General features: G+C 56.6%; 1 protein-coding gene across 1 annotated transcript in view; it reads right to left on the bottom strand.

The window, feature by feature from the left end:
• Window positions 1-2,134: 2,134 nt before the first annotated feature.
• The window catches only part of SLC2A7 (solute carrier family 2 member 7), a gene marked incomplete at both ends in the record, with an annotated part of 19,928 nt that continues 9,466 nt past the window's right edge, over window positions 2,135-12,596 (bottom strand). Inside the window, 8 exons of the mRNA XM_080691271.1 lie at window positions 2,135-2,356; window positions 3,094-3,221; window positions 5,207-5,282; window positions 6,950-7,051; window positions 9,056-9,166; window positions 9,910-10,100; window positions 10,248-10,373; window positions 11,429-11,581. Of these exons, the coding sequence (XP_080547397.1) occupies window positions 2,135-2,356; window positions 3,094-3,221; window positions 5,207-5,282; window positions 6,950-7,051; window positions 9,056-9,166; window positions 9,910-10,100; window positions 10,248-10,373; window positions 11,429-11,581 (1,109 nt within the window). The remainder of the gene's footprint in view (window positions 2,357-3,093; window positions 3,222-5,206; window positions 5,283-6,949; window positions 7,052-9,055; window positions 9,167-9,909; window positions 10,101-10,247; window positions 10,374-11,428; window positions 11,582-12,596) is intronic.

The following is a 12,596-nucleotide window of genomic DNA, read 5'->3' on the forward strand; positions in this document are numbered from 1 at the left end:
CCTCCAGCCGCCAGCCAAGCGCACGCAGACTGCCCCCGTCGCCCAGGAAAAGGCTTCCAGCCCAGATGCCTGGCCCGCTCGGAGGCGCCGGGACGCCGGGGCAGGGCAGGGTTATTGATTAGCTGGTCCCTTTCTGCACCCAGGGCGGAGCTCTAGGCAGGAAGGTTTGGGGCGATGCGGGAAGAAGGCGCCACCGTCGAGGCCCACGGCAGCAGAATCCCCGCGCTGAAGAGGCCTGGGCCTCGAGGGGGCTCCAGGGGAGGTGGAGGGAGGCAGGGCGGGCGGAGTTCAGGGAGCCGGGTGTGTCCACGTGGGGTCCCGCCCGGACCTTGACCTGGGCAGCTCCCTGGTCAGTCGATGGCACCCGGGCAGGGAAGGTGAAGGGACCCGCACAGCCCGCAGAGTGCAAAGGCCTCACTTGCGGCTGCACGGGCGCGCTGACTCAGGGCCGCTGGGCCTGTGGACTTGGAGCCCGCCGACCAGCCCTGGGCAGCACCGCTAGCCGGGCGAGGCTCCGGCCAAGTGCCCGGAGAACCTCGATCTCACAGGCCGCAGGCCGGGCAGGAGCCGCGGGTCCCACCATCTCCCCAGCAGGTGCGCAGTGGCCGAGACAGCCACTAGGAGACAGCTCCTAACGTGTGTGTGTGTGTGTGTGTGTGTGTGTGTGTGTGTGTGTGTGTGCGCGATACTACGGGTTCAACCCAGGGGCATTCTATCTCCAAGCTACACTCCCAGCCCTGTTTTTTTATTCTTTTTTTTGCGGGTCTAGGGATGGAACCCAGGGGCATTCGACCTCTGAGCTACACCTCCTGCCCTATTTTTTATTCTTAATTTTTGAAGCAGGGTCTCACTAAGTTGCAGAGGGCCTTTCTAAGTAGCTGAGGCCGTCCGCGAACCTGCAAATCCTCCTGTCCCAGCCTCCCAAGTACTGGGATTACAAGTGTGCGCCAGCACGCCAAGCAGGGCTTTTTTTTTTTCCCTTTTGAAATGGGGTCTTACTGCGCCAGTACTGGGATTATAGGTGTGTGCCACCACGCCTGGCGACCCCCTTTCATTTCTAAAACGCTTCCTAACCCAGCAAGTATTTCCAGTTGGGACAGACGAGGCTAATATTAGCCACCACCAGTTACAGATGCCAGAAATGGAGTTAAGAGAATTCCAGCAGCTGATTCACCCAAGGCCCGTGTTATGGCTTGGATCAGAGATTTCATTACTGAACTTGAAAATTATCACTTCATTATTACTTTATTTTATTTTTTATTTTTTAGTGGTACTGGGGATTGAACTCAGCGGAATTCTACCCCCGAGCTACACCCCCCAGATCTCTTCCGTGTTTATTTTGAAACAGGGTCTCACTAGGTTGATGAAGAGTCTCACACTCGCTGAGGCTGTCCTCCAACCTGCGATCCTCCTGCCTCAGCCTCCCAAGTACTGGGAAAATTCTTGCTTTAAAAAAGTATACACAGGGCCGGGCGTGGTGGCGCACGCTTGTCATCCCCGCGCTTGGGAGGCAGAGACAGGAGGATCGTGCAGGTTCGAAGCCAGCCGCGCTGGCTTAGGAGACCCTGTTTCCAAAAATAAAATAGGTCTGGGAGTGTAGTCCGGAGATAGACGGGCTTCCAGGAACCCCAGTACCACCAAAAAAAAAAAAAGTATACATCGCTGAAGTTTTAGTGCCAACGTAGAATCAGGGACTGGAGCATCACCGGTTGGTACTCAGGTGCCTGCCCAGCGCCTCTGTCTTTCCTCCTGGTGGCTCCCTCTCAACTAAATGAGGGCCAATTACAAAGTCAGTCTTTCTTTCTTTCTTTCCTTCCTTCCTTCCTTCCTTCCTTCCATCTTTTTGCGGTACTGGGGATTGAACCCAGGGACATTCTACCTCCGAGCTACACCCCATTCCTAGTTTATTTTTATTTTGAACCCGGGTCTCACTGAGTTGCAGGGCCTCACTAAGTAGCTGAGGCTGGCCGCGAACCTACGATCCTTCCGCCTCAGCCTCCCGAGTGCGGGGATGACCGGCGTGGCCCCCGCGCCGCTTCCAGTGTTTCGGTTGCCACAGAGGCTCCGGGAGCGGTACCCTGCCCTGGCCTGGGCGGCGACGCCCCTTCCTCTGAGGGGTCTAGGGTCGGGGGCGTTAGAAGGGAGTTTCCTTGGCAGGCGCGGAGGGGAGGGGAGGCCGGCCGCCCGCAGGGTCTGCTCTGTCCTCCGGAACCTCCACTCCATTTCTCTTGGCAAAAATGCGGTTGATCTCCACAAACGTCTTGCCCTGGGTCTCGGGAATGACTATGTAGATGTAAGCCGCCGTGAGGAGGCAGAGGCCGGCGAAGATGATGAAACTGTAGGCGCCGATGGCCTCCTGGACGGGAGACAAAGAGGACGGAGGGACAGGAGGAGGATGCGGGGCGCTCCTGCAGGGCCCATCCAGGGCGTCCGGGCTGTGCGCATCTTTAGAAGCGGAGGATGCAGGAAGGAGCCTGCATTCTATTACCTTTGTGTTTCTGGTACTGGGGATTGTACCCAGGGGCCTTCTACTTCCTAGCTAGACCTACGACCCTTTTTATTTTAATTTTTAAAAATTTTTATATTTTTTATGGTACAGGGGATTGAACCCAGAGGCATTTGACCTCCGAGCTACACCACTTCCCAGCCCTATTTTTTATTCTTTATTTTGAAACAGGGCCTCACTAAGTAGCTGAGGCTGTCCGTGAAGTGCGATCCCTTTTTATTTTGAAATAGGTTCTGGCTAAGTTGCCGAGAGCCTTGCTAAATGGCTGAGGCTGGCCTCGAACCTGTGATCCTCCTATCTCAGCCTCCTGGACACTGGGATTACAGGTCTGTGCCACTATGCCCGGCTCTATTGCCTTTCACAGACCAGACCCCCTCAGCAATGGGGCCTTCCCAGGGGGCTTGGGGGAGCTCCCTTCTGTGAGTGGGACACGGGATATTTAAAGAGACGGACTCAAAGGCACCTGGAGCCTGCCTGAGAGCTGCCTGCGCCATGTTGAAGTGCCAGATGGTCTCCCTAGGAAAACCTCCCGCCTCCCTGGCGGGGTGGGTGGGCCCGGCCCGGGATGGGGAGAAGGGGCCTCTCACCTGCATGGACGGGAACAGCAAGCCCACGATGAAGTTGGTGAGCCAGTGCACGGCTCCGTCCACCGTGAGCGCGGCCGGCCGGGAGGACTGCAGGAAGATCTCCGTCCTCACCACCGAGGGGACAGGACCTGGGGCACAGGGGGGGCTCAGAGGTCCCCGAGGGCTGATGGGACCACCTGCCCCTGCTCGCACCGTGGGCCCCTGGAGCCCTCGCCTGCCTGCGCGGGCGGCCCCTGCTGGGATGGGGCCAGGGAGGGACCAGCTTCACCACCAAACAGGGGCACGGGCAGGGCAGAAGCCCGAACTGGAAATGTGTTTTGTAAAATCTGCTTGGGGAGCCTAGAATTTCGCTTCTACTGCTGTTTCCTCAAAGCCGGCTGTGCTCGGCAATGGACGGAAGCTTCTAGAGGGCCGGGGGCGGTGCAGGTGGAGGTGCCCGAGGCCCCTCAAAGTCCTCCTGAGCTGGGGTCCTCCTGGAACCCAAGCCCCCAGAGGAGCTCAGGGGCCGCAGTGCTGCCCTCCTGTGGCGGGCGTGGGAATGGCAGCTCTGCTCACCACCCTTCCCCTGGTCCACGTCTAAAGCTTTCATTTTCTTTCTTTTTTTTTCCTTCGGTACTGGAGATCGAACCCAGGGGCACTCTACCTCCAAGCTACACCCTCAGCCCTATTTTTTATTCTTTATTTTGAAGCAGGATCTCACTGAGTTGCGGAGGGCCTCACTCTGTAGCTGAGGTTGGCCTCGAATCTTTGATCCTCCTGTCCCCGCCTCCCAAACGCTGGGATTGCAGGCGTGAGCCACCACACCCCGCTCTTTATTTTTAAACAGGGCCTCACTGAGTTGCTAAATTTCCCACTGCGTTGCTGAGGCAGGCCTCGAACCCACAATACTCCTGTCTCAGACTCCCAAATTATCAAGGTTACAGGCATGCACCACCATGCCCGGCTTGAAATCCCAGCATCACAGACCAACTGTGTATCCACTTGTGGCCTGCAGGCCTGTCTGTCAGTGGGGTTATCTATAAAAGGAGTAAGTGGCTCTGCCTTTCTTCCAAACAATTTCTGACAGCGGGGTCGAGGAAGGCAGGATGGGTCCACTGACGGTGCAGCCTCAGCAGACGGGCTGGAGAGGGATTCCGAAGCTGCCCTCAGGACTCAAGTACACAGTCCTTGCACCCCAGCCGGCAGGGGCACCCCTTCCTCAGGGCTCTGCTCCCTGAAGAGGGATCTGTTAGGACCTGACTCCAATGTCAGGTCAGACCCTGTTTTTCTTTTCTTTTTCTTTTTTTTTTTTTGCCCTGGGGATGGAACCCAGGGGCATTCTACCTCTGAGCTACACCCCCAGCCCTATTTTTGATTCTTTATTTTGAAACCGATCTGACTGAGTTGCCGAGGGCCTCACTAAGTAGCTGAGGCCGTCCGCGAACCCCGGTCCTCCGGTCTCAGCCTCCCGAGTGCTGGGATGACCAGCGTGCCCACCGCGCCCGGCTTTCAGCCCCTGTTTTGACTTTGCAACTGTTGGCGCACCTGGTTGCCCCCGAGGTGCCCCAGCGGGTTTCCTGCCCAACAGCCCCCTTCGCCAACGCCCTCACACACCACCGTGCGGGGCTCGCTCTGTCTGCAGCTCCAGGCCGGGCACAGACGCCGAAGCGGGGATGCCCTGGGCGTGAGTCCACGGGATCGGTACCTGCATTTCTGGTTTACGGACAGCGCTTCCAAAATGAAGACCCCACAGGGGAGCTGCCGGAGTCCTAGGAATCCGAGGTGTATTTCCCAGGGCAGGGAGGAGGCCGGGTTTTCAGAAGACACTTGGGGAGGGGAGCCTGGATCCTGCGCGCCCCCCGGGGTCTGGCAGCTCACTCTGCGCAGGTGCCTCTCCTGGTTGGAGCCCGCACCCGAGTCTGAACACCCCCGGGACCCACAGGTTAGCAGGCTCTGACCTCGAGGTGCTACGGGTTAGCGCTAGTAAATGTCTGTTGAGCGACTAACTGTGAACCAGGGTGGATGGGAGCGCCGAGCATGGAGGGCAAAGCCGCAGGAACATCACGGGGCGGGCACGGTCACTCTCTACCGAGCGCCTACTGTGCGCCGCGGAGGGAGGTGTGGGGAGACTCACTGGGCCCGATGGAATGTCCCGCGATGTAGGCGAACACACCGGCGACGCCGAGGTAGGACAGCGCGCGGACCTGGTGCTGTGGGGAAGGCGTGCGGCCTGGCTGAGGGCCCGCGGCCGGGAACCCCAGGCCGGCCCACTTTCCTGCCCCCAGGAGGGGCACCTGGAACCCAGGCCCACCAGAGGCCTCAGGGGCTCTGTGGACAAGACCAGGAGGACGGCTGCCACGGCCGTCCCCAGCTGAGCGGTGGGACACCCCCTGCCCTATTTTTTGTTCTTTATTTTAAACAGGGTCTCGCTAGGTTCAGGGGGCCTCACTAAGTAGCTGAGGCTGGCCATGAACCGCGATCCTCCTGTCTCAGCCTCCCGAATGCTGGGATGACAAGTGTAGCCCGGCCACGCTTCACAAATGTTACAGCATCTTTTTTTTTTTTTTTTTTTTTGGTCCTGGGGATTAAACCCAGGAGATTCTACTTCTGAGCTACACCTCCAGTCCTATTTTATTTTTTATTGTGAAACAGGGCCTCACTACGCTGCTGAGGGCCTTGCTAAGTTGCCGAGGCTGGCCTCGAACATGTGAGCCTCCTGTGTCAGCCTCCCACACGCTAGAATTCCAGGCATGGGTTGCCACGCCTGGTCACTCTCCTCACTTTTGTGAACTCTCTTTCCTTTCTGATTTTCTCTCTGGCTTCCGTTTGTGAGAGGAAGCGTCAGCCCTTGACCCTGTGACTGGCCGGTCTTGCTTGGCGTAAGGGTCTCTACTTCCACCTATTTCCCTGCAAGTGACATCATATTTTACTATTTATTTATTTATTTTTGTAGTGGGATTGAACCCAGAGGCATTCTGCCTCCTAGCTACACCCTTTTTATGTTTAATTTCCGGATGGTGCCTCTCAGCCTCAGCCAGGTATGGTGGCACATGTTTTTAACCCCACTACTAGGGAGGCTTAGACAGAAGGACCACAGGTTCAAAGATAGCCTCAGCAAGTAGTGAGACTCTCATCAACCTATAAAGACTCTGTTGTAAAATAAAGAATAAGGCCGGGCGTGGTGGCGCGCGCTTGTAATCCCCGCGCTTGGGAGGCGGAGACAGGAGGATGGCGCAGGTTCGAAGCCAGCGGCTCTGGCTGAAGAGACCCTGTATCCAAATTTTAAAAAAATATAAAAATAGGTCTGGGAGTGTAACCCGGATGTAGAAGGGTTTCTAGGTACCCCAGTACCATAAAAAATAAATAAAATAAATAAAAATAAAAAATAAGAGCCGGGTATGGTGGTGCACGCTTGTAATCCTGGTACTTGGGAGGCTGAGACAGGAGGATTGTAGTTCGTGGACAGCCTCAACTACTTGGTGAAGCCCTTTGCAAGTCAGTGACATCCTATTTCCAAATAAAGAATAAAAAATAGGGCCGGGGGTGTAGCTTGGAGGTAGAATGGCCCTGGGTCCCATCCCAGTACCGCAAAAAAAAAGGGGGGGGCTCACTAAATTGCTGAGGCTGGCCTCGAACCTGCGCTCTCCAGTCTCAGCCTCCCAGGTGCTGGGATTACGGTGGTGTGCCCTGGTGTAGTTTAAGCACCGCAATCCATATTTGATGGCGCCTCTTTTAAGTGCTTGCATCCCGCGGGGTTACTCGCCCCTCGTGGTCAGTGGAGGGCAGCGCCGGGGCGCGGGCCGGGAGCCGACCACAGGTCTGGGGTGCCGCTGTGTCCGCCCAGCCCCCTCCCCACCACCCGCAGGGGAGGCCAGACCTGGAGGAGGAGAGCTGCGGTGAGCGCCAGGCAGGCGGAGCCGCAGATGCCGTATCCGACCAGCAGAAGAGGCCGTCGCCCCAGCCGCTCCACGGTGCCGGCCTGCGGAGGGGTGTGCTGAGCCAGCCTCCCTTCCCAGGACAGACAGACACCATCCTCCGCCTCTGGCACGTTTTCTAGTTTCTGCCTGGGATGGCCTCGCCATCCTTTAGGGGTGGCCCCTCGGGTACCCACCCAGCCAGTCCGGCAACTCTGCCTCCTCGGAGCTGAGGGAGGACTGGAGGAGGGGCAGGGGGCCCAGAGCAAGGCTGAAGCCCCTCTCTACCGGGCCAACTCCAGCCGCCATCCTGGAGATAAGCTCCCGCCTCCCTCTGCCCCGGGAAACCCAAGCCAGAAAGACAGCTGTGTCTGAGCCCGGCTCCCATCCGCAGGGGGCGGGTGGGGCACTGCTGGGCTCCGGTCTGCCCCTCCTGTGGGGACCAGGGGATGTGACAGTCAAGGAACCATGCAGGGCCTGCACTGCGCCTGCCTGGACCATGGGGCAGGGATGGAGAAGGCTGACCCCTGGTGGGGGTTGAAACTAGGGCCTTGTGCTTTCCCCGCGAGCCCCGAGGCAGGCAGGCCGAGCACCGACCATTGTGGAAGGCGGAGGCTGGGAGGCAGTCATGGCCTCAGAGAAAGCCAGGGCGGCTTCCTCCTCCTACCACCCCCTTCCATCCTCCCAGACTCCCTCCTGCCATTCCGAATACCCTGAGATTGGGTTTAACTGGCTCTGGCAAAATGCAACACTTTCTAAGAACAACTCGAAACAGAAATCAAGACAACCAGGAATAGTTTCGGGTGAAGAACCTTGGAGGCCCTGGACTGGAGCCCCGCGTCTCTTTCCCTTCGCCCTTTGGGGTCTGTTTTGGTGCTGGGGATCAAACCCAGAGCCTTGTGCCTGCTAGCCAAGCAGCCTGAAGCGGAACTACATACACCCCAGCGCAATTCACGGTTAATAACGCGGCATCTGTAGCAAGGCATGAAAGCTTTCTATTTAAAACGTTAAGCTCTGAGCCGGGCGTGGTGGGCACGCTTGTCATCCCCGCGCTCGGGAGGCGGAGACAGGAGGATCGCGCAGGCTCGAAGCCAGCCGCGCGCGCTGGCTTAGGTGACCCTGTTTCCAAATAAAAATGTAAAAATAGGTCTGGGAGTGTAGCCCGGAGGTAGAAGGGCTTCCAGGAACCCCAGTACCACCAAAAAAAAAAAAAAAAGTAAAAAGAATAAGCCGGGCGCGGTGGCGCACGCTTGTAATCCCTGCGCTTGGGAGGCGGAGACAGGAGGATCGAGCAGGTTTGAAGCCAGCCTTGTTGGCTTAAGAGACCCTGTTTCTAAATAAAAATATAAAAAATAGGTCTCAGAGTGTAGCCCGGAGGTAGAAGGGCTTCCAGGAACCCCAGTACCACCAAAACAAACAAAAAACAAACAAACAAAAAAAAAGTTAAGCTCTGAAATGACAGTATTGAACCCCCAAAAAAAGTATTAATAATGCCTTCATCAGAATAGCAGGCATTAGCCAGGCCCGGTGCACACCCCTGTAATTGCTGTACTTGGGAGGTAGAGACAGGAGAATTGCAGGTTCGAGGACAGCCTCAGCAACTTAGCAAGACTCGGCAACCTTGCAAAATCCTGTTGCCAAAACAAAAAGATTTTCTGGGCGTGGTGGTGCACGCGTGTCACCCCAGCATTTGGGAGGCTGAGACAAGAGGATCGCAGTTCGTAGCTGGCCTCGACTAGTTAGCGAGGCCCTTTGCAACCCAGTGAGACCCTGTTTCAAAAGAAAGAATAAAAACTAGGGCTGGGGGTGTAGCTGGGAGGTAGAAGGCCCCTGGGTTCAATCTTCAGAACCACAAAACAATACAAAATATAAAAACCCCAGGCCTTTCCATCACTGTGGTGATGTTGGCAGGACCCTGGATGTGGAGGGGAGTGGGCATGCCTGGTCAGGGTCATCCCGGGAGCAGGTATGTGACCCGGGGCCACCTGCGCCCTGCTGAGCCGTGGGGCTCCTGTGCCGGCGGTGCCTGCTTGGACACCCACCGTGAGAGGTTCCGTCCGGTCACTTACCGAGATGAGGGTCACCACTATGTTGACGACGCCCGCACCCACCGTTACGTACTGGGAGTGAGCGGCCTCCACGCCGGCAGACGTGTAGATGGTGTCTGCGTAGTAGTTGATCTAAGACACAAAGTCAGAATGAGGAGCGGCCCCGAGACCCAGGCCCCCGGCCTCCCTGTCTCACCTCAAGCAACCAACAGTCCTGAGCCACTGGGTCGGGACCCCGGGAACGGAGGGAGGCAGAGCCTGATGGAGCAGCCTCCCCTTCTCGGAGCCTTGGGATCCGCATCTGTTGAGTGGGAGCCACCTGAACACGGTGGCGCGCACCTGTAATCCCAGTGCTTGGGAGGCCGAGACATGGAGGATCACAGGTTCAAAGCCCATCTCTACTGGTCCAGGGTGGCCCCCATCCCACCCCACCCCAGCTCATCCTGGGGCAGAACTGAGCTTTTTCTTTTGGTACTGGGGATGGAACTCAGAGGCATTCTACCTCTAAGCCTCCAAGCTATACCTCAGGCCTACTTTTTTATAGTTTGCTTATTTATTTATTTATTTATTTATTTAGCAGTAAGGGGGATGGAACCCAGAGGCATTCTACCTCCGAGCTACACCCCCAGCCCTATTTTTTATTCTTTATTTTTATTCCTTATTTTGAAGCCGGGTCTCACTGAGTTGCAGAGGGCCTCACTAAGTAGCTGAGGCTGTCCGCGAACCGCGATCCTCCTGACCCAGCCTCCCCAATGCTGGGATTCCCAGCGTGCCCACCAAGCCTGCAGAACTGAGCTTCGCCGAGGGCCCAGGCCTTGGGCGGGTTTAGTTTCCTGGGAATGGCCTCCCCCGCCGGCCCCTCGCGAAGCCCGCACCGCGTTGATGCCCGACAGCTGCTGGCCGGCCATCAGCACCACCACGGAGACGAGCTGCCAGCGCTGCGGCCGGAGGGCCAGCAGCCTGAGCACCGACGGCCGGCCCGCGGCGCGCTCCTCCCGCTCCTCCGCTCGCATGTCCTCCAGCTCGGCCTCCACGTCGGCCCCGCAGCCTCGCAGCCTCCGCAGACCTGCGGGCAGAGCAGCTCGGCCGTCCCGCTGCCCCCGTGGACCCCAGCCGGCTCCCCACCCTGACGATCCCGACCTTGACCTTGACCTTGACCTCGCCCCCCCCTCCGCACGAGCACTTGGCACGAGCACTTGGCTGGGAGTCCTACCTCGCCGCGCGGCCTCCTCGTCTCCTTTCTGAATCAGCATGTAGCGGGGGCTCTCGGGGAAGAAGGGCAGGGACAGGAGCTGGAGCAGCGCGGGGACCCCCGTGAGCGCCAGGAGCGCCGGCCAGCCTGGAAGGAGCCCGGGCCTGAGCTGGCCGCAGCCTCCCCCTCCCCAGCCCCTCAGGTGGGCGCCCAGGGCTGGGGCACCCCTGCCCGGGGGCTGCCACCCACATAGGGGTCCACGTGTGTGAAACGCAGGAGAACAGCTAGCTGAACAAATGTTAAAGCCGGGCGTGGTGGCGCACGCTAGTAATCCCAGTACTTGGGAGGCCGAGACAGGAGGATCCCAGTTCGCTGACAGCCTCAGCTACTTAGGGAGGCCCTCCGTAACTTAGTGAGACCCTGTTTCAAAAAATAAAGAATACGGGCGTGGTGGCGCGCGCTTGTCATCCCCGCGCTTGGGAGGCAGAGACAGGAGGATGGCCTAGGTTCTAAGCCAGTCGCACTGGCTTAAGAGACCCTGTTTCTGAATTAAAAAAAAAAAAAAAAAAAAAATATATATATATATATATATATATATATATATATATATATATATATATTATAGGTCTGGGAGTGTAGCCCGGAGGTAGAAGGGTTTCTAGGAACCCCAGTACCACCAAATAAATAAATAAATAAATAAATAAATAGAATAAAAATAGGGCAGGGGCTGTAGCTCGGAGGTCGAATGCCCCTGGGTTCCATCTCCAGTACCACAAAAAATAAAGTAAAAAAAATAAAAAGGGCTGGGGTGTAGCTCAGAGATAGAAAGCCCTTGGGTTCAACCCCCAGTCCTAAAGAAGAAGGAGAAGAAGGAGGAGGGTGGGAGGAAGGAGGAGAAACAAAAAGAAAAAAAACAGAAGCCATAGAAGAAAACACCTGCCGGTGCCACCTTCGCCGAGTCCCGGCGACCGTGTCTGCTGACCTGCCCCCTGCACCCACGCTCCTCCCGCGGCTTCATGCCTAGAGCAGCCAAACTGCTGGCATTTTTCCTACCTTGGAAAAGAAAATCTCGTTTCGCCCCTTCTTTCCCTTTACCAGTTACCGCCGCCTTCTTTCCTAGCAAAGCTCCCGGTGTTGCCCACAGGGCTTCCTCCGTGAGCCGGCGGCCAGCCCTGTCCCCGCGGCCGCCAGCTGCTGCTTACCCGTCGCGTTGCCCAGGATGGCCTGAAGGCTGAGGATCTGCGCCAGGAAGATGCCCACGATGACAAACACCTCCGTCATCGTCCCCACCGCGCCCCTCTGGTTCTTGGGCGCCAGCTCCCCCAGGTACATGGGAAGCGCACTGTAGGAGACCCCTGGTTTAGGCAAAGTGACATCAGGGGGCAGGTGAAAAGCAGTCCCAGGCTCGGGTGACACTGCCCCATTCCCGTTTCCTAACCCCTGAGCTTCCCGGTGGCTGGGATGGAAACAGCCCATTATTATTATTATTATTATTATTATTATTATTATTATTACTACTACTACTACTATTGGTGGTACTGGGGTTCCTGGAAGCCCTTCTACCTCCAGGTTATACTCCCAGACCTATTTTATACTTTTTTTTTAATGTTTGGAAACAGGGTGTCTTACGACAGCGCGGCTGGCTTCGAACCGGCTGGCTTCGAACCCGAACCCACTTGATCTTCCTGTCTCCGCCTCCCAAGCGCGGGGATTACAAGCGTGCGCCACCATGCCCGGACCAAACAGCCCAATTTTAACAGTTCAGTCTGGATGTCTAACAAAATCTTCCCGGGACCTGGGCGTGGTGGCGCACACCTGTAACCCCAGTACTTGGGAGGCTGAGACAGGACGATCGCAGGCTGGAGGCCAGCCTCAGCAACTTTGCGAGACCCTCCACAACTTAGTGAGGCCCTGTTTTCAAATAAGAAATACATTTGGGCTAGGGGTGTAGCTCAGAGGTAGAATGCCTCTGGATTCAAACCCCAGTGCCACAAAAATAAATAAAAAAATAATAAATAAAGCTGGACATGGTGGTACATGCCTGTAATCTTAGTACTCGGGAGGCTGAGACAGGAGGATCGCAGGTTTGAGGACAGCCTCAGCAAATAGTGAGACTCATCAACCTAGTGAGACTTTGTTTCAAAATAAAAATAAAATGGGGTTGGGGTTACAGCTCAGAGGTAGAACACCCCTGGGTTGAATCCACAGGAAAAAAATTTATTGTTTAATTTTTATTGTTTAATTTTAAAAGGGCGGAAGAGAGGTATAATTTGGAGGTAGAATGCCTCTAGTTTCAATCCTCATTTAAAAAAAAATCCCCTCAGAGTCCTCAGCCCATAGGGGACCAGGGTGTGTGCCACAGCTACAGGG

Source organism: Muscardinus avellanarius (genome assembly GCF_963383645.1).
Source record: "Muscardinus avellanarius genome assembly, chromosome: 3".
In the NCBI taxonomy this organism is placed as follows: Eukaryota; Metazoa; Chordata; class Mammalia; order Rodentia; family Gliridae; genus Muscardinus; species Muscardinus avellanarius.